This window comes from Alosa sapidissima, chromosome 17 (genome assembly GCF_018492685.1).
Source record: "Alosa sapidissima isolate fAloSap1 chromosome 17, fAloSap1.pri, whole genome shotgun sequence".
Classification (NCBI taxonomy): domain Eukaryota; kingdom Metazoa; phylum Chordata; class Actinopteri; order Clupeiformes; family Clupeidae; genus Alosa; species Alosa sapidissima.
This window is the reverse complement of record NC_055973.1, coordinates 12,523,244-12,541,730: the sequence shown is the minus strand read 5'-3', so window position 1 is coordinate 12,541,730 and position 18,487 is coordinate 12,523,244. Positions and strand designations below refer to the sequence as shown.

Sequence of the window (18,487 nt, the reverse complement as noted above, 5' to 3'; positions counted from 1 at the left end):
CTCTCATCCACTCCGGTCCCCCGCCGAGACGGGCAGGTAGCACAATTAAAGCCAGCTGATCAATGGAGCAGCCAGCCGAGGGAGCCGGAACACAGGCTTGTTCTGCTAGCGCTTTTTTTTTTTCCTTTCTTTTTTTCCCCCTACGACTCCCACGCTTACACTTACACACTCACTTATACACACAATGGAGTAAGTGATAGATATACACACATTCTCTGGCTGCCTTCAGATCTCATTATGGGGAACACACACACACACACACACACACCCACACACACACACACACACACACACACACACACACACACACACACACACACACATACATTCTCTCTCCCTTTGTCTATCTTTGGTGCATACCTGCTTTTTTCCCTCTCTTGCTGAGATTCTCTCTGTCATCTCTCTGTGTGTCTACACATCTTCTTTCTCTCTCTCTCTCTCTCTCTCTCTCTCTCTCTGTCCTCTCTTTCTTTTGGGCCTCTCTGCCTCTCTGCCTCTCTCACTTTCCCCACCGCAGCCGTCCTCTCACCACAGTGCAATTGATCCACGCTCGGGCGCCCGACCTTGTCAGACACGGCAGGGAAATGTTTTCTCCCGTGCCCACCCTCCGCCTTCGCCCGCCCCACTCCCAGCCCCACCTGCCCGCCCCACTCCCAGCCCCACCTGCCCGCCCCACTCCCAGCCCCACCTGCCCGCCCCTCCACGGGCACCTCTGTCACAGGCTGATGGATGGCGCCGGTGAGCCAGGTGCTCCCAGCGTGAGTGAACGGAGCGGACCAGCTGTCCTCCATCAGTGCGAACGTCCCTCTCCTGACCCACACTAACTGGGGCTGCACAACCCCTTACCGCCCCCTGCCAAACTACAGACCACTGAGCTACTGCTCGCAGTGTCTGAACAGAGCTCATCTGGTATGAAAAAAATAAAGGAAATAGGAAATTATATGTTTTTATTTGTTTAACTCCCTGGTTTATTTTCAAAGGTATCACTGTGTTGTTTATCTGTGTCACAGTACATGTGACCTTGTTGTTGTCAGACTTGTGAAGCATGGCAGTGCGGTCAGACCACAGGGCCTATGAGTTACTCTAACAACCGGCTGCTGGTTTATCCATGCGTACATGCGTTGACACACAAATGCCCAAACTGTCCTTCTCACATGCCCTCACACACACACACATACACATACACTTTTTGCAGATGGTAAACACATTTACAGGCGCACACACACACACACACACACACAGATACACACATTCTCTGGCTGTCTTCAGACTTCATATACAGGGAAACATATACACACACACACACACACACATACTGGCTGTCTTCAGACCTCATGCTCTCTGTCACCAACACCCTCTAATCAGAGACCCTTCAAATCCCATCAACTCCTAGGAAGCCAGTGGGATTCCCCGGAGCCAATGAGATGCCAGCGAGGCAGATGGACATGAGAGATGCCCAATCAGATCCCACGCTCGGATCAAAGTAGGAGTTCATTCTGCTGCATGATGAGTTTTTTTCCCCCTCCTCCCCCCAGCGTTCTTCCCCCTCCTCACCTCCTGCCCAGCCCCAACACTCCAGACCAGTTCCATCACAAGATCCTGTATCCTCCCACAGTTGTACTCGTCTATTTCCAGGAGGCTCGTTTTTAGTTCCCCAAGGCTCTGCAGCACTGAAAAAAGCACACATTTTCCCTGTACAGTATTCATCAGTATTTTATAACTAGCCATCATAAATGCTAGTTGCTATTCATATTTGAAGAGTTTTATCCCAGGGTACTATTTGCACTGTCACTGCACTGTCATATTACATCAGTAGAATTAAGTTGCTATTTCCTCAAATTTGGTATTTTTTGATGTGACTATTTTTTGCAATAAGCCAAAACCAAAACAGCCATCCCAAATCATACTCATACAAATGCAAAATATTTCAATAATTCATTTAGCCTCATTTAGTACAAACATGCAGTGTTTTTATGAATTGGTAAACATTAGATGCCCCAGTGTTTCTTGAGCTTTTTGGACCATTTTGGCCCCAGAGAGTCAGGATGTCCCCCTGAGCGGTTGACCTTCACTTTGACCCCCTCCCTCCTCCCCTAGAGAAGGAACGTGCGGCTGCATGCTTTAAGCCGCTTGCATGGCATGGTGGGATATGCCGTTTGAGGACACACTCTCCACTGTGAGCGTCCGGTTTGATTTCTGTCTGTCTGTCGAATGTCTCTGACTGTTTCACCGTGCACAACACAAAGTGTCCTTGTCACTGTCACCCCAAGGATTCTCCATTCCCTCCTCAACATGCTGCAGTATCTAGCAATTAGCCACAATATGCTACCCAGAGTGCTGATGGGACCCTGCTGAGTTTTCTCTAAGCGCCAGAAGGTTTTTTTTATTTCTAGGGGAATGTTACTCAGGCTCCAACTGTCAACTAAGGTGGTGGGAGCCAAGAGCTGTTGGTGTCCCCTTTGTGTGGGATGGACTGGGCAGCATCGCCACTAAGACCAGGGGGTCATCCAGCTCATTTGGTGTGAGCTGCAGGCAGATCTGTCTGGGCCTATCATCAATCACAGTCACAATCACATTCTCCATTGGGAATCTATTTCCCATTTCCATCAAGAGTGCTGATGCACAAGCAAACTGACATTTATAAGCGGACGATGAAGTGTTATTTGTTGCTTTCGCATTCAAACAAATTCATGTTTGTTTAAGACATGTAGTAAGAATAATACCCCTAGTTCACACCTCACCATTTACAGGTGTCAATTCCTGTAGAGCAGAGGCTGTTGGTCACATCCTCAGTTTGGCTTTGACATGTAAATATAGTGCTAGGCTATATGTGGCCATCTTCACACCCTCTGAATCCTGTAAGAGGCCTGTTCAAACCACCGAGCATGACCGTTATGAAACAAATAGACCTCAGACACGACTCTGATGTGGTAGTGTGCGGGAATGTTGATGCCTCTGACCCAAACACTCTTAATCCCCACTCCCACCTCAAAGCATGTCTCTCCCATGATGCACTCTGGAATGTTGTTACGGTGGCAAACATAAAAAGTGCATGAGTGTAAGTGCCACAGTTTGCATTTTTTGTCCTGCAGGGACCTTGTGCATAACATCAGCCAGAGGATTGTACATGTTTTTGCCATTTCTGTGAGCAACCATCAGCAGTGTCAGAAGTGAAGAGTAGTGTCCAGGGGTTTAGACGGAACACCATCGCAACACAGCTTCTGTTCTTACTTTCAGTAATGCCACCATAATTATTGACCTTCTAAAACAATCGCAATCATTCAGATGTGCCAGCAATGGGTTTTACCAACAAATTCAGTTTGTTTTTTGTGTGATTGAAGTGCAAACGGAGGTTAAATGAATGACTGCTTCCTTAGATCCAGGGAAGGACAGAGATGCTAATATGATTAAAGCATAGAGAGAGTGCATGTGGAAATGCAAACCAGTGTGTGTGTGTGAGGGTGAAATTAAATCAGTGGTATGGTATTGGAGAGGAGGTGAAATAAATACATGCAAACAGAGACACACACACACACACACACACACACACAGTACACATAAAGAGACCTTTTCCAAGTCAGTGATGTGGTGAGTTGAAAGAGCCCCGTGCCAAATCTTCACGTGATATGGTGCAATGGGTGTCTGAGCTCACAATCCTCATTCCCGTCTGGACTGGCACACACACACACACACGCACACACCACTGGGATGCCAGGATGCTGGATGGCGCCCAGATTTTTAGCAGATGTCCCGTATACTACGCCGCTATCAGTCACCATAGTAACACCTCTTTTCTCCCTCTTTCTGTCTGTTTTTCTCCATCTCTCTCCCCCTCTCTTTCTATCTCTGTCTCTCCGTCTTAGCGCCAAGAGGAGGAAAATGGCTGACAAGATCCTTCCACAAAGGGTAAGCAGGAGCAAGCATTAATCTCTTATATATCCCATCGCTTGATATTGTTTGATCCTAACATGTATGTCTCTGTGGGGGGAAGATGGAAGTGTTGTATTTCAGTTGTGAGGGTTTTTCTGAAAAGAACCAGGTTTAGCTAAAGGTTATGCACAGAGCAGTTTATACAGGCAGGGAGAGGTAGAGGGGTTGGAGTGTTTTTTTGGGAGGGTGATGGTTAGATGACTCAGCCTCCCCTAACAGAGCTGCGAGCGGGCGAGAACTGAGCTTGGAATTGGCTCCTTTGAAATCAGGGGGGGGATACACCTCTGAGAGTTCAATCTTTTTTTGTTATTCATGCCAGGGCACTACACTGCCACAGGTGGGTGTGGAGGCATCGGCTGAAAGGCACAGGGGGACACAGCCATTGCCGGGAGTCAGCTAGCAGCGCTAGTGTTAGCAGGCATTCAGGGATGTTAGCCACCGGTGTCTTTGGCACATGTCTGAGATTTAGTCTTTTCATTTAGCTCCAAAAACAGTACTTAAAGTATGACTGTTTTGTATGTGGTGTGTGTGAGCGTGTGTGTTTGGAAAAGCAAGTGTGAGACAAAGAAAGGACAAAAAGCCATGTTTGCGGAGTGAGGCAGACAGTTCACAGCGTTTTTTATCGGAGTGGCGAGAGCCAGAGGCAGTGATAGGAGCGAGGCCCTGGCGCCAGACAGATTACTCAGTGGTGAAACACGCACTCGTCTGCGCCGCGTCTGAGTCTGCGTCTGCGTCTGCGTCTGCGTCTGCCCCGCTAGACGAGATATAGGAGCTGGAGAACAGGCACAAAAAGAAGGATGGAGAAAGTGGCGGAAAGAGAGAGAATGAGTTGATTTGGAATTGAATTGCGCGAGAGATATGAACATCTGAAGGGACAGGAGTCTGGGGTTTGGTGCAGTGGAGGAATCTGTAGGCGAGGGCTGGGTTTGGATGCTGGCCCGTTGGCATGCCAGATGGAATGGAAATGTGGCCCTGGGAATGGGCGCGAATGGCATGAGATTGTGGCACTGCGGAACACTGCTGGGGTAGCCATATTGTCTGCGCTCAGTGCTGCCATTTTTGACGCTTTTGCTGGTTGTCACCTAACGTAGCCGCCTGAGAAGAGTGTGAGGGCAGTTTAAGGGACAATGTGTCAGGCAAACAAGTCTGGCTAGAGGGGCTTGTGATCAATATGTTGTCATATGTTTTTTTCATGTCATATGAATGTGAATTTCAAAGTCATGTGTAACATGTGTTCATTATTGGTGTTATACAGGGTTTACCCGCTGATGATAAAGTGAATATCTTCCTCATGACTTCCCTTCTGTATGATTGTCCTTTAACAGATCCGGGAGCTGGTGCCTGAGTCCCAGGCTTATATGGACCTGCTGGCCTTTGAACGCAAACTGGATCAAACCATCATGCGCAAAAGGGTGGATATTCAGGAGGCCCTGAAGAGACCCATGAAGGTAACCTCAATGATGGGCTGATCTGAATTAGCGTTTTTATGAGGCCAGTAAATTCTGGTCAGCCCAGCAGCCTCCAAGGCCCCATTGTCTACTGCACTGCTGTAGGACAGCAGCATCACTCAGGGAACAGTGTTTGACACCTATACCATGAGTCCCTGAGATAAATCCATCCTGTCTAAAAGTGCAGGTTAAGTTTCCGCAGGCTACAACGCTCAGGTAAATGAGGCTAGCTAAAAATAAAGAGATGCAGAACAGGGTCAACACTTGGTGTGGTTTCGAACAGAGCAAGGCAGCTGTGGGCACCCAAATCCCTTTCTAAAGTCTTTGTATGAATGTCCATTTGCATGCACTGCACATCAACTAATATGGCAGACATGTCTCAGAGTGACTCACAAGGCTGACGTGAGGCTCCATCTAATTGAAACTTAAAGACATTTGTGGAGACTTTGTTATGCAGTTGCCAGGAAGCCATTACCATTACTTTGACAGCATCGAGGAGTAATGCAGAAAGCTATGAGATTAAGCTGTGATCAAGAGCTGAAGCAATTGCCCCAGCCATTATGTTACAACATAAACACAGTAATTGGATGGTGCAAGTGCTTCATTATATGAAAGATTTTGCCTTTAGGGCCCCCTATGGTGAATGAGAGCAAAGCATAGGCTGTTTAAGAGTGGGGGGTGCAATGAACTGTTGGAAAGTGCTGGTATGTGCTTTGACCACTTTGATTCGCTTTCCCACGCAGCAAAAGAGAAAGCTGCGACTTTACATCTCAAACACCTTTAACCCCGCCAAGCCTGATGCCGAGGATTCCGACGGGAGCATTGCATCATGGGAGCTGAGGGTGGAGGGCAAGCTGCTAGATGACGTAAGTATCTGAACTACAACAAATCTTTACAAATATTGCAAATTCCTTAACTCTAAGTGACAGCATTGCACTAGCTCTGGTCTCCTTTGATTTGGTAGAGATGTTATGGACTTGGTGGAGGACTTTGGCTGAACTGCAGAATTGAGATGCAGTGTACGCATGATGCAACTCATATTTCATCCCTGCTTAATGGCAGCGGGCAGCGTAGACAGCCTCTCGTTCTCTGTGACAGTCAAGATTTGTGGACGTCGTCCTTCCTTGTAATTTATGAACAAATCGATCCTTCCACATCCATCCGCCTCGTGGGCCCGCCATCGTAAAGATACTTACTACCTTGAACTCCCTCTCAGCGGAACAAGTCTTGACTGAAACACCCTTGTGTCGTCCTCATATGCGCGATGTGCGTGCACTGCAGATCTTCTGCTGCGTGCACATACACGCATTCCACTCACACATATGATCTCATATCCTGCCAATGACAAATATGTGGCTTTCAGTTAAGTATACCCCTTGTGGCTCTTGCCCACAGCCCTTCTGCATCTCCCCTCCCTCCCCTTCGGGAGGTTGCATTCTGTTTCCCCCACCGTTCAAATATGAAAATTGGTAGCTCTTTGATTGCACAGTGCAGCTGGACCCGAGCTGAGTCTCTCCCTCTCTTTCTCTGTTTCTCTCATTTCGTAGCAGAGACATAAACATTGGTAATGATTAGTTCTAGTGTGTGTTTATAGTTGGCTCACAGTTACTTAGCCGGGACGGAGGAGGAAAAGGGAAGAGGTGGTGGAGGGGCTGATTGATTGTTTTGATAGACCCATGCAGCCAAGAGCACTTCAGAAAGAGGCAGCAGTGCATTGTCGCTCCCTGTTATGCTCGACTTGACTCAACTTGCGCGGACGGTTTAGGCCACCGCCGCTCAGATTGCGCTCAGCGGCTAGTTGAGGTTTCCATAGCAGCTGGCACTCTGAGGAGACGCCTCTGGAGGAAGTGGACCCTGCGAGGGAGAGTTTTTAGCGTCTCATGTGGTTTCCTCTGGCCAGACCCAAGTGGGCCTGTGGTTCTTGGTGGCACTCTTGTCGTAAAGCAAAGAATTGTCTTTGTTAGAACCTACTAGCAACAGAGAACCATCATTCAACAGAGCACCATCATGTGTGAAAAGTTTTTTTGCCACTATTTTGTTTTCTGCGTTGATTCTGAAATGGGTGTTTTTACAGTAGTGCTGGAGGTTTCAGAATGTTTGTCAAGTCTGGAATGGAAACATTCCAGAATGCCAGAGTTATGTGGACTTTGCTAAGTGCAGTTGTGTAAGCAAACCTGTGCAAAGATGAATTTCCAAGACCACAGAATATCTATGCTTAGAAATGGAGCATATTTATTTATATAAGTTCAGATTAACGTAAGATTTAGCATGTTATGTTTAACCATCCTTATCTCTGTTCAAACCGTAGCCTGGGAAACAGAAGAGGAAGTTCTCATCGTTCTTTAAAAGCCTGGTCATTGAGCTGGACAAAGACCTGTATGGCCCAGACAACCACCTGGTGGAGGTGAGTAAAGGTTCTTCTTCTCTAAAAAAAAACACTGCCCACGTCTCCCTTTCCTCGTATTCCTCTGTAGGCAAAGTCATCTCTGTAGTGAAGTCTATGTCTAGTGTCTCTATATGACTGTGGCCAGACAACCCTCAGCACGTCACCTGTCTAAAAGTAGTTGACTTGCCAGAACTAATGTAGGCCAGCTGGACCCTTACTAGCCGCAAAACACAGCAGCCACAATAAATAAATCCAAACGTCTTCTGATGGCCGTGCTTGTCACTTCGTTTCGTCGTTCTCCTCCGGGGAGAGCAGGCCGCTGTGGCCGCCTCGCCCCATGACCCAGCACAGCCCACTGACCTCCCCACAACCCCTCTCGCTCATCGTCTCAGTGACGCGTGTGGGGGTGGGGGGGGGGACTCACACGCCGCCTCTGCTGCTAAGTCCAGTATGTCTTGGACGTGCCGTGACTCAGCGTCTCTCAGTCAGTGCCGTCCTTTGTGAACATCTGTGTGAGCTGACCCTTCGTCTCATTTAGAGTGTAAAGAGACAAGGTCAGCATTAGTGTTTAAAGCATGGACATGACAAGTGTTTGTGCATAAAACTCACAACAAGAGTGTGTCAATAGTACAATTGTTAAAGTGTGATCGAATATGGAGTACAATTGACACAGTTTGTTCAGGAGAGCCACATTGGTCGCACTTTGTTTTGGCATAAGGGCCTTTGAGTTCTTGCTAACTGTTGACATTGTGTTAGGAGGTAGCTAGGATTCCTGTACAAACACAGCATGCGATTGTTAAATGTTTCTCTAAAATAATTATTGTGAGTTGTTTTTCAGGAGAAAAACACTTTTTCAGATTAAATAAACTTGTTTGAATTCACAATGGACTTCAGTGAAATTAATGTTTTACCACAAACTGTTAAATAACTGTTAAAACTAGAGGTTTACATTGCATTCTTTGACAAGAATATCCCTTGTAGATGTTTAAACACAAATATACAGTATGACCTGCAGTAACATAAATACTGTATGCAGCCCACACAGACAGACATATAAATACACACCCACCCACACATATACACTCTCTTTGGTCTCTCTCTCTCTCTCTTTCTTTCTTTCTTTCTCTCTCTCTCTCTCTCTCTCTCTCTCTCTCTCTCTGTCACACACACACACACCCACACACACATTTCTGTACTGAGGTTTCTTCTTTGCACTGTCTCAGTTTCCAATTGGGCATTGACAGACTGCATTTAAAGATGTAAAGGAAGTTGCAAACAAATTTCAAGTTCAGTCTATTTGCAATGTTACAATACCACAACACTAGAGTCAAGTTCAGTCCTTTTTTGTTAATTTGGTAAGCATTCTTTAAATTCAAAAGTGAGTATAGTTGTGACATTACTTTCCGTTACTCTCAGCTTGATATCATTGTGTTGTATGTGTGGGGTTCAGTGGGTCTAGGTTTGTTTGTTTAGAGTGTAGAATTCCATTTATATTTTATAAATGGAATTTATTTTTTTTAAAAACAACAAAAAAACATTAGCAGTTCAGATAAGAGATCCGTATAGTCGAGTATAATGACTTTTCCATTGAAGTTTAATGTTGGTGAGAGATGTAAATAATTTAGCCACAGAGGACTATGTACATGGGAACAGAAACAGAGTGAATGCATTTACAGTAAAGTAGCCCTGTGAGATGTTCAGTGTTCAGCCCACGGAGCTGCTTCAAATGCTGTGTTGGTAGAGACAGTAGGTGTTGCTCATATGCTCAGCTGGAGAACCTCAAGTGTTTCTCTTTACAGCTAATGGGCAGCCATGCACAGGTAAGATTAAGGCTTCAATACCATTTTCACACTATTAAGTTCTTAGAGCATAGAGGGGCTAGGGGTGGGGTTGAGGGCGGAGGGGGGGGGGGCACATTTTGAAACCATTTATTTAAACCTCTTGTGTCGTCTTTAGAACATTTCTGCATACAAATCAGATGCCACGCTTGCCTCTGAAGAGCTTGTTTACGCTACTGTGGTGCTCTCTGTAATTTATTTTCCATTTGATTTGAATACCCATATCATTTCCCGTGATTTTCAGTCATCACCTTTTCATAGAGTTATGGTTCGTCATCTCATTTGTAGGCAGCAACCGCTTTACAATCTGGCATGCACTGCATTGCCTACGTGCTCACATGAGCTAGCAGTTAGCATCAGAAGGCAAGTGCAATTCCCCTGCCGCCAATGCCCAGGGCTAATGACTGGCTATGGAGCATACTGGCCCATGAGCACTATGCTCCCTGGGTTTGAGCACTTTCATGTGTAGGTCAGAGGTCAAATCAACCCACCTTCCCCACAGTCCTTATCCTGGTCTCTTCTTTTGTTCTATGTTTCCATCCTTATGGCCCATCCAATTAGTTGAGAATGGTGAGTGTTGCCAGGAAAGACTGGGCTTTGTGACAATATGGTATTAAAGTGTGTGTATGTGTGTGTGTGTGTGTGTGTGTGTGCGTGTGTGTGTGTGTGTGTGTGTGTGTGTGTGTGTGTGTGTGTGTGTGCGCGCGCCTGCCTATGTTTGTGTGTGTGTGTATGTGCGCCTGCCTGTGTGTGTGTGTGTGTGTGTGTGTGTGTGTGTCTGTTTGTGTGTGTGTGTCTGTTTGTGTGTGTGTGTGTGTGTGTGTTAGAGAGAGAAAGAGAGAGAGAGAGAGTATGTCTGCAGTATACTAGCAATAAGACATGTTTTAGGATGATAAAGGATTAGAAGTTTTAGAATGATTTTCAGGGCCAAATGCACATTTGCATTATGTAGCCTTGTCTGTGATTGTGCTCCTGTGTCTCTGCCTGGTACTGACCACGTACCTGTGTTTGCCCACAGTGGCATCGCACTCCCACCACCCAGGAGACGGACGGCTTCCAGGTGAAGAGGCCGGGGGACGTGAGCGTACGCTGCACCCTGCTGCTGATGCTGGACTACCAGGTGAGGACACCAGAGCCGGGGGCTAGCCAGCATGGATATTACCCATGTGCAGCAGACTCAGTAGAAACAACAGTCTTCCATTGGGTTTCAAAAGCCCTCAGTGCAACATGTCCTAAGCAACAGCAGATCCTATGCGTTTTATATAATGCAGCCTAAAGGCATCTACAGACATTCCTGGTCTGTTGGTGTGTCATTCACTGCATATTAAAATACAACACTGTCTGATTTGTGAGGCATGTAGACAGGCAGCTATGTGCTTGATAGCATTTGATGTGTCTGTCCTCCATAGCCTCCCCAGTTTAAACTAGACCCGCGGCTGGCTCGTCTGCTGGGCATCCACACGCAGACCCGGTCCTGCATCATCCAGGCCCTCTGGCAGTATGTGAAGACCAACAAGCTCCAGGACTCCCACGATAAGGAGTACATCAACTGTGACAAGTACTTCCAGCAGGTGTGTACAGTCATGTAGAGGGTTTGGTAGCATTCCATGATATGTTCTTAGCTCTCATAAGTCAACTTTGTGCTCTCAACTGAGTATACTCTCAACCTACAACCAGCAAAATGATCAGATATTTAAATAGAATTGAAACTTATTAGCACATGAAGTCAAATGTGTTGCCTGATTAAGCAGGATCTATGTTAGGTTGTGTGGTACGTAGAGTGACTCACTTTTACCAATGGTTTATCCTCTATCGATAGCATGTATTACTGACTCAAAACAACAATTCCCTTCATGGACAGAATGACCTTGCGCCCTGTGGGGCATTCGCTACTCCTATGCTTTAATTAAACAGTGATGGTTGACTGCTTGTCTGACTTTGTGAGTGAATGCTAACCTGTGTTCTCTCTGGTCAGATATTTGACTGCCCTCGGCTCAAGTTCTCAGAGATTCCTCAGCGCCTCACCAATCTGCTGCTGCCCCCTGACCCCATAGTCATCAACCACGTCATCAGGTCAGTCAAATCCTTTCATTCACAATGTTAATGAATGGACAGCGAGTTTTACTGTGGAGCGATTAGTAATTAGTTAGTTAGAAATTCGTTTTTATTCATTAGTTTTGTTGTTACTTGTATTCATTCGTTTTTAGACACACCGCTGTGTATTCCTGGCACAAGTCTGGGACCATTCATTATTTCATATTTTTTGCAGTGTGGACCCTAATGACCAGAAGAAGACGGCGTGTTACGATATTGATGTTGAGGTGGAGGACCCCCTGAAAGCTCAGATGAGCAGCTTCCTCCTCTCCACAGCTAATCAGCAGGAGATCGCCTCCCTGGACAACAAGGTAGGTGTCAGCAGGTCATCTGGAAACACCCAATAATCATCCCTCTAGAGAATTGGGCTGTTCAATAGAGCGATCAATACCGTTCGCCCTCAGTAATGCAGAACATGATCCTATCAGAGTCACACTAGCACTTTTGTGAAATTTATGGAGGATCATGGGTATTCCAACATGCCCACTTTTGTTTGTTTTAGCTAGATGCTCCAATTTTCTACATTCGTATTTAAGGGTATATCATATTGTTGTTTTACGTGTGCATTTAGAACTGTAAAAATGATATACCGTTGACTTGTAGTAATGTGCTTGTTCATGACTATGTACAGACCTATATGCAAACATATTTCAGTCTCTATATTTCAGAAGACAGACTAATGTGTCTAGAGTAATGTGTCTAATATTTCAGATCCATGAGACCATTGAGTCCATCAACCAGCTGAAGATCCAGAGGGACTTCATGCTCAGTTTCTCCAGGGACCCCAAAGGCTACATCCAGGACTGGCTCAAGTCCCAGAGCAGAGACCTTAAGGTACATTAGGCTCCACAGAGCAAAATGCTGGCTGTATTTCCCAGTTTGTCTACTTGCAAATACCTACCATGGGGGAACATTATCATTACAGGCTTGGTTTAGAATGTAGGAGATGTGTTTCTCTTCTAAGTATCCAGAAAATGTTCTACTCACAGGTTCTTTGTCATGAAAAGGTTCTTCATAGACACTAATTATGCTTACACCTGATTGAGCTGGGATGAGACTGCCGAATGGTCATTGACTCTGGGGGAGTAAAGGGTTGTATTGACTGAATGTGTGCCTTTGGTTGCAGCTGATGACTGATGTTGTGGGTAACCCGGAAGAGGAGAGGAGGGCAGAGTTCTACCAGGAGCCCTGGACACAGGAGGCTGTTAGCCGCTATTTCTACTCAAAGGTGAGATGTGCTCCAACACCCAGATGTTACTACACACTGGGATACTTCCATGGAACCCTCATTCTCTGATATAAACTTTTCAAACAATAAACATATGATGTTCTCTTTTACTCCGTGTAGCACAGTCCAACAGAAATAAATCTATTGATGACAATAAATTGGTGACAATAAATTGTGATAAAATATTACGGCCTGGTAGTAATAGAGGATATTGCGGATGTACAGTATATGTTCAATAACATTTCAACATGTATGTACTGTTATGTATTTAAGCAGAAATCCTCAGACCAGAGAGAATAGCTGCTATATGTATATAAAATGTGGTGTTGCTCTTCCTTCATGAACAGATTCAACAGCGGAGACAGGAGCTGGAACAGGCACTGGCCTTGAGGAACACCTAAGCCTGACCCTCAACCCCCCACCTTTCACCTTTCACCTTTCACCCCTCCCCCTTGCCATACACAGGCCTCCCTCATGTTTGCCATCTGTTTCCTCTGCTGCCTGGATCTGTTGTCTGATGTTCTAACGTGTGTGGGAGGGAACATTACCAGCTGGTGCATACACCTGCGATCACCTTTGACCGGTGCCCACACAAGGCCTGCCTGCCTGTTGTAACTGTTGCCACAGCAGGCCTGCCAGAGAACACTGCATCCGTTTCCTCCCAACCCCTAACCAATTAAGTCCAGTTGGTCCCAGTGCCATGTCTCTAGTTCAAGTCTTTAGATGCGGCTCAAGCCAACAGCATGCTTTTGGCCACCTGGTCTCAAATGCTTGAGGACAGATCCAAGCAGATGCCTACAAAGGAACTGAACATGGAGCCATCTGTTCAGTTGGCTATACTGGAGCCTCATCTTCCAGAAAGCATCTCTTCTTTGTTTTTATTGCTGGTGGGTAGTTCAAATGAGGCCCCCACATTTCAAGTGTTTTGAGCTCCAGCCATTTGAGTGTTATTTTTTACATTGTGAGCAGTAAGCTCTGTGTGTTTGTATTCAAGTATTTTTTTAACACCAAGAAGCATGATTCTATGGTCATGGTTCTTTAAAAATGAAAAAATGAAGTCATTTAAAATCTCTTAATTAAGTATTTGAAATCAGGCAGCTTTAATGGAAGGATTATTCATTGGTTCTCCTGTAACTGTTAAAATGGGTAGACATAATTTCTTGTTTAAGTATCAATACTTCTTGGGATAGAAATGGGAACCATAGTATTAAATTGTATTTGATTGTAATTTTTAAAAATTGACTTAAGTAATGTAAAATCATGAAGTCATGTTACTAATATTTAATATATTGAGATAAGATGCAGTATTGATTAATACCCAGAGATTTAGCATGGAGGTGGTGAAGGACACATCATGTCACCTTCTGTTTCAGCCCATTCTTTGTTACCTAACCAAATGTAGAGAAAAGCTGTGCCCGAACTAGTGCACAAAAGCTCCTTGTTGTGTGTCTGAAGGATATGACTAAGCATTGCTTCTCTGGAGTAAAACTACAGTCAAGGTACATTGCCACACTCAAAATGCAAACCACATGTGGAGCAAATGTTAGTTACTTACTGTAAATAGTCTGTTTTTCTTTACCTTAGACGTTCTTCACATGGTGTTGCACTGCTGTTGTTACGTGTAAGGCGTGGAGCACACTATAAGGTCTAGTAAGGACGATTGTTGTGTGAAGTGGGATATAGTTGTTATGCTTTGAATGGAACTGTGATGGGGAACAATCAGGTGAAACAGGGTGGAATGAAGATGTACGCAAAAGCAACTGTCAGGGTGTGTTGTATATATTCCATAGGTTCACTCCCATATTTGGGTGAAAACCTTGTCAGAGAACAAGTTACACAACTGCATGAAAAAGCAAATGTGCTCCTTTTATGTCAATGACTCAACACATGTAATGTATCCACTGATATGTCCTGTTGTTGGACATGGGTTTCATTGCCAATTTCAGAGGCCCCGTTATGAAATGACTGACTATTTGTGACTTTTTTTTTTCTTTCAAAGAAAGTTTGTTTGCCTTTTAGTTGTACTTGACATTGGATTGATTTGTGTCACAGAAACAGCCTGCACCAGAATTTCCTCATTCTGTTAAAATAGAGGAGTCACCAAAGGGAATGGACTCCAGATGTGGACTCCGAACAGAAGCATAGTTACGGAACAATCATGAGCCACTGTTACACCTAGTGTTGGATGAAACCACGACGGATGTTATTTCTCTTTTTTAATGTAATATGTAAATATAGACATTTTACACTGTAGGATGACAACTGTACAGTTTTGTGTGTGAAGGGGTGGGAGGTATGGGGGGTGGGTGGGAAGTAGTTTGAAGTTTAAAAGGAACGCTTTTTGTGTTTGGGGTTGAGTAGAGGAGAGAGGACACTTCTTTGCTGACATACAACGATAGCATCCGTGTTAAACCCGGTCTTGATCTGGTGGAGTTTTCTTTTGGGTTGTTTTTTTAGCACGCCGGGTCCTAGCCCTCGTCTCCCTACTCGTCTGGCAGAAAAGGGGTATGACTTGACAGCAGCTTGGCATCTCATTGGATGTTTCAGTTGTGCCCATATTCTCTACTGTTGCCTGAGTATTCCCCTAAGTTGTTAATGTTGGCACTTTCATCATTCATTGATCTTACTTTTGATAAGATTGAACTGATTGAAATGGAAGGTTTTTAAAAGATTTGTTTAAAACTAATGCATGCTGCATGGACAAAACCATCCCCTGCTATCCCACTCATTAGTAAGAAGAAGAAAAAAGATTCCCACCATTTATCCAGAATATGTCACTGCCCATTTTGATAACTTCTGAGGCAGTTGCTATGACAACCTGCCCCTAAAGCTTTCTATTGGACAGTGGATAGTGGCCTGCCTGGCACCAGTGCCCCAGAGAGAAGTCTCTCCACCACTAGATTGTTATCAGCGTTGCAAATGAACACATTAAACCACAAGAGTCTACTGTTGGAGTGCAGGTGCCACAGCTCAGCTGGTGCTGTTCAGGTGGCTTTCCTAGACAGCTGCCATGCACATGGTCTGTTCTACACACTGACAACGTGTTGGACTCCACTCCACCATTTGACCCTTAGTCCCTGATGTCATGGTGAGTTAAAGCAGGTCTTTGAGAAATACAGAGGTGTGAGTGCACTGATCCCTCCAGACATACAGTAAACAGGTGTAATTATATTTTACTGTCAGAGGGAAGAAATGCAGAGGTTCTACCACGCTAAAGGAGAACGCTAGTCCTTACCTAGTGTCAGAAAGGCCTGAGGTAGCATTCTCTTTCTTAATTTTTTACCAGAGTCGAATGTCTCACTGAAAACTGTTTTTTTTTTTCTTTCAAGCATCACCTTCATCCACTGTCAGCAAAGAGAAAACCAAGTGAAGGAACAGCTATGACTTTTTGTCACTGTCAGACAGCTTGGATGTCAATAAATAAGCGCTTGCCAAAGTTTGTAAATGCAAAAAAGCTGGAAATAAGTATGGTCTGATGTCTTTATTTGTGAGTGTGTGTGTGGCCTACGGATAAGCCCATAATCATGGAAAGATGTGGATGTCTTGTGCTGTATTGCAGTGATAGTCCAACATTTCAAGTCAAACAGTTTTTTTCTTTATTATCAATACAGACTGCTGTGGTATTACAGGGTACTTGGAATAGGAATATCTGACGGTCTAAGCATACCAATCCTTTAACATAATTTGGTTTCCCTTGAAATCCCCAATTCAGTTTTTTAGTGTGGTGCTGCCATCTTGTGGCAAGTCATCTGATCAACAGATGAAATGCTCTATGGGTTGATGAGGTCAGCATGTTCAGATGGGGAGGGAGTTATTTGGGTTAACAATAAACAGCCAACCTCACAAAGAGTGAAAGTGAATTAATAAACTACACTGAACATACAAACTTTCTCTTGAGACCGAGTCATAAACCAGTATGTCTGATAAAGTAGTGCCACCACGGCTGATCATTGACGTGTTGCTATAAAGTTGGTAGATAAGGTAATGGAACAAACTGATTTTATATTTAAATTATCTAAATTAATTATTAAAAATATGTATTTATCCACATCTAATATTAAGATTATATTGATCTAAACTTACTTGTTGACTATTTGATTTAGATTTAACAGGTAACATTGTAACATGTATTAAATCAAAACATACCTAACTGGACTTGACACAGACTGTAATGTATTCTCTCTCATTGGGCTGCCGTAATGTTCCCTCATTTATTTTTGCCCCATGTGTATAAACAGCAACACCTCCACTGGAGAAAGCTCCACTTCTCTCTGGCAGGCCTCTCCACACACACGCCATACCCTTGCGCTCAGACAGGCTCTGTATTGTGTGCCGCTCTCTTGCTGTGAGGAGGCAGGTGGAAGTCTTCTCTCTGGTGGGCAACATGTCCGTCCAACACCCCAGCACCGCCCCCAGTCTACCTCGCACACACACAGAGACCCTTTCAATCACCTCGCTCCCTGTCCCTGCTTTGCCGGCCACACTCACTCGAGTCCAAATCCACCGTCCACAACAACAAATAACAGCAGAGAGGCGAGGAATGAGGTCTTTAACAGAGGGGTTTGTTCTCCACTAGCTTTCGGCTCTCTGCTGTTAATCACTCATTCAAAACTCTTAAAGAGAAAGGAGAGAGAAAGAAGAGGGGGTGATGTGTGAAGGGAGTCATTGAGAACCGCAGTAGGAAAACGGTTCACTTTTCCCTCCACTGGAACCAAGCCAGCGCGCCGGCAGGCTGCTCGGGCTATAGATGCTAGACGTTCTGCGCAGCCTCCACTCTAATCTCCCCACAGACACATGTGCACTGAATTTCAGCCTGGCGCTGGGAGGCCCCGCTACCCTAGAGGGAGTGGGAGTGAGAGCAAGCAACAGAGATGAAGGGACCGGGGGAAGAGGGAGTCTGTGAACTTGGAGAGGAGAGGGGGAGATGGAGGAAAAATTAAAGAGAAAGAGAGACTTGAGCAGGCAAAAGGGAGTTACAAGAGATACTTTGAGTGTGAGTTGAGTTCTACCAATAAATAATACAGGGAGAAAGTAGATGATAGGAGAGACAGCCAGGAATAGACCATGTGTGTGTGTGCATTTGTGAAAAGGACATTGTGTGTGATACAGAAGTGGTAAACATGTCACTGGCAGGCCTGGTAAGATACTCTATGTACGGCATACTGTGCAGACAGCGCTTCCAAGGCACACTCACACAGTTCTGCACACTCACACAGCTCTGCAGAAGCACTCAGTCTGAGGAATGCACTCTGTGAAAACCACACAAGTTCACTCCTCTCTGCTCCCATCAGCTAACGTCTGCCGACAGCTCACAGCCAGAGGTGTGATAGAAATTTAACACAGCGGTATGCAATGAAACCTTCTCATGTGAAGCTTAGTTTTGATGTCAAGGATGACCTGACAAGCTGAGAAATGAATTACTATCAAGTGATTGTCCTATATGAGGTCACAAAGTGGTACTATGGGTTGACGTGACATACCATTATCCTACACAGGTATGGTTCTCTTATCAGTGAATTATTCCAGGCAGTAAAACTGAAGACAGTTAACGGATAACTCATGT

General features: G+C 45.0%; 1 protein-coding gene across 8 annotated transcripts in view; it reads left to right on the top strand.

Annotated features, from left to right (window-relative positions):
• smarcd3b (SWI/SNF related, matrix associated, actin dependent regulator of chromatin, subfamily d, member 3b) overlaps positions 1 to 16,389 on the top strand; it is a 41,550-nt gene extending 25,161 nt beyond the window's left edge. For 3 of the 8 annotated variants that reach the window (XM_042068238.1, XM_042068233.1, XM_042068237.1), the window contains exons 3-16: positions 1,394 to 1,483; positions 3,864 to 3,906; positions 5,256 to 5,378; positions 6,122 to 6,244; positions 7,687 to 7,782; positions 9,564 to 9,584; positions 10,164 to 10,172; positions 10,621 to 10,722; positions 11,012 to 11,173; positions 11,578 to 11,675; positions 11,872 to 12,007; positions 12,408 to 12,530; positions 12,823 to 12,924; positions 13,272 to 16,389. In XM_042068238.1, the coding sequence (XP_041924172.1) occupies positions 1,394 to 1,483; positions 3,864 to 3,906; positions 5,256 to 5,378; positions 6,122 to 6,244; positions 7,687 to 7,782; positions 9,564 to 9,584; positions 10,164 to 10,172; positions 10,621 to 10,722; positions 11,012 to 11,173; positions 11,578 to 11,675; positions 11,872 to 12,007; positions 12,408 to 12,530; positions 12,823 to 12,924; positions 13,272 to 13,325 (1,282 nt within the window). In that variant the 3' untranslated portion in view covers positions 13,326 to 16,389. The remainder of the gene's footprint in view (positions 1 to 1,393; positions 1,484 to 3,863; positions 3,907 to 5,255; positions 5,379 to 6,121; positions 6,245 to 7,686; positions 7,783 to 9,563; positions 9,585 to 10,163; positions 10,173 to 10,620; positions 10,723 to 11,011; positions 11,174 to 11,577; positions 11,676 to 11,871; positions 12,008 to 12,407; positions 12,531 to 12,822; positions 12,925 to 13,271) is intronic. The other 5 variants (XM_042068239.1, XM_042068235.1, XM_042068234.1 and 2 more) reach the window with 5 other exon arrangements.
• Positions 16,390 to 18,487: the final 2,098 nt, after the last annotated feature.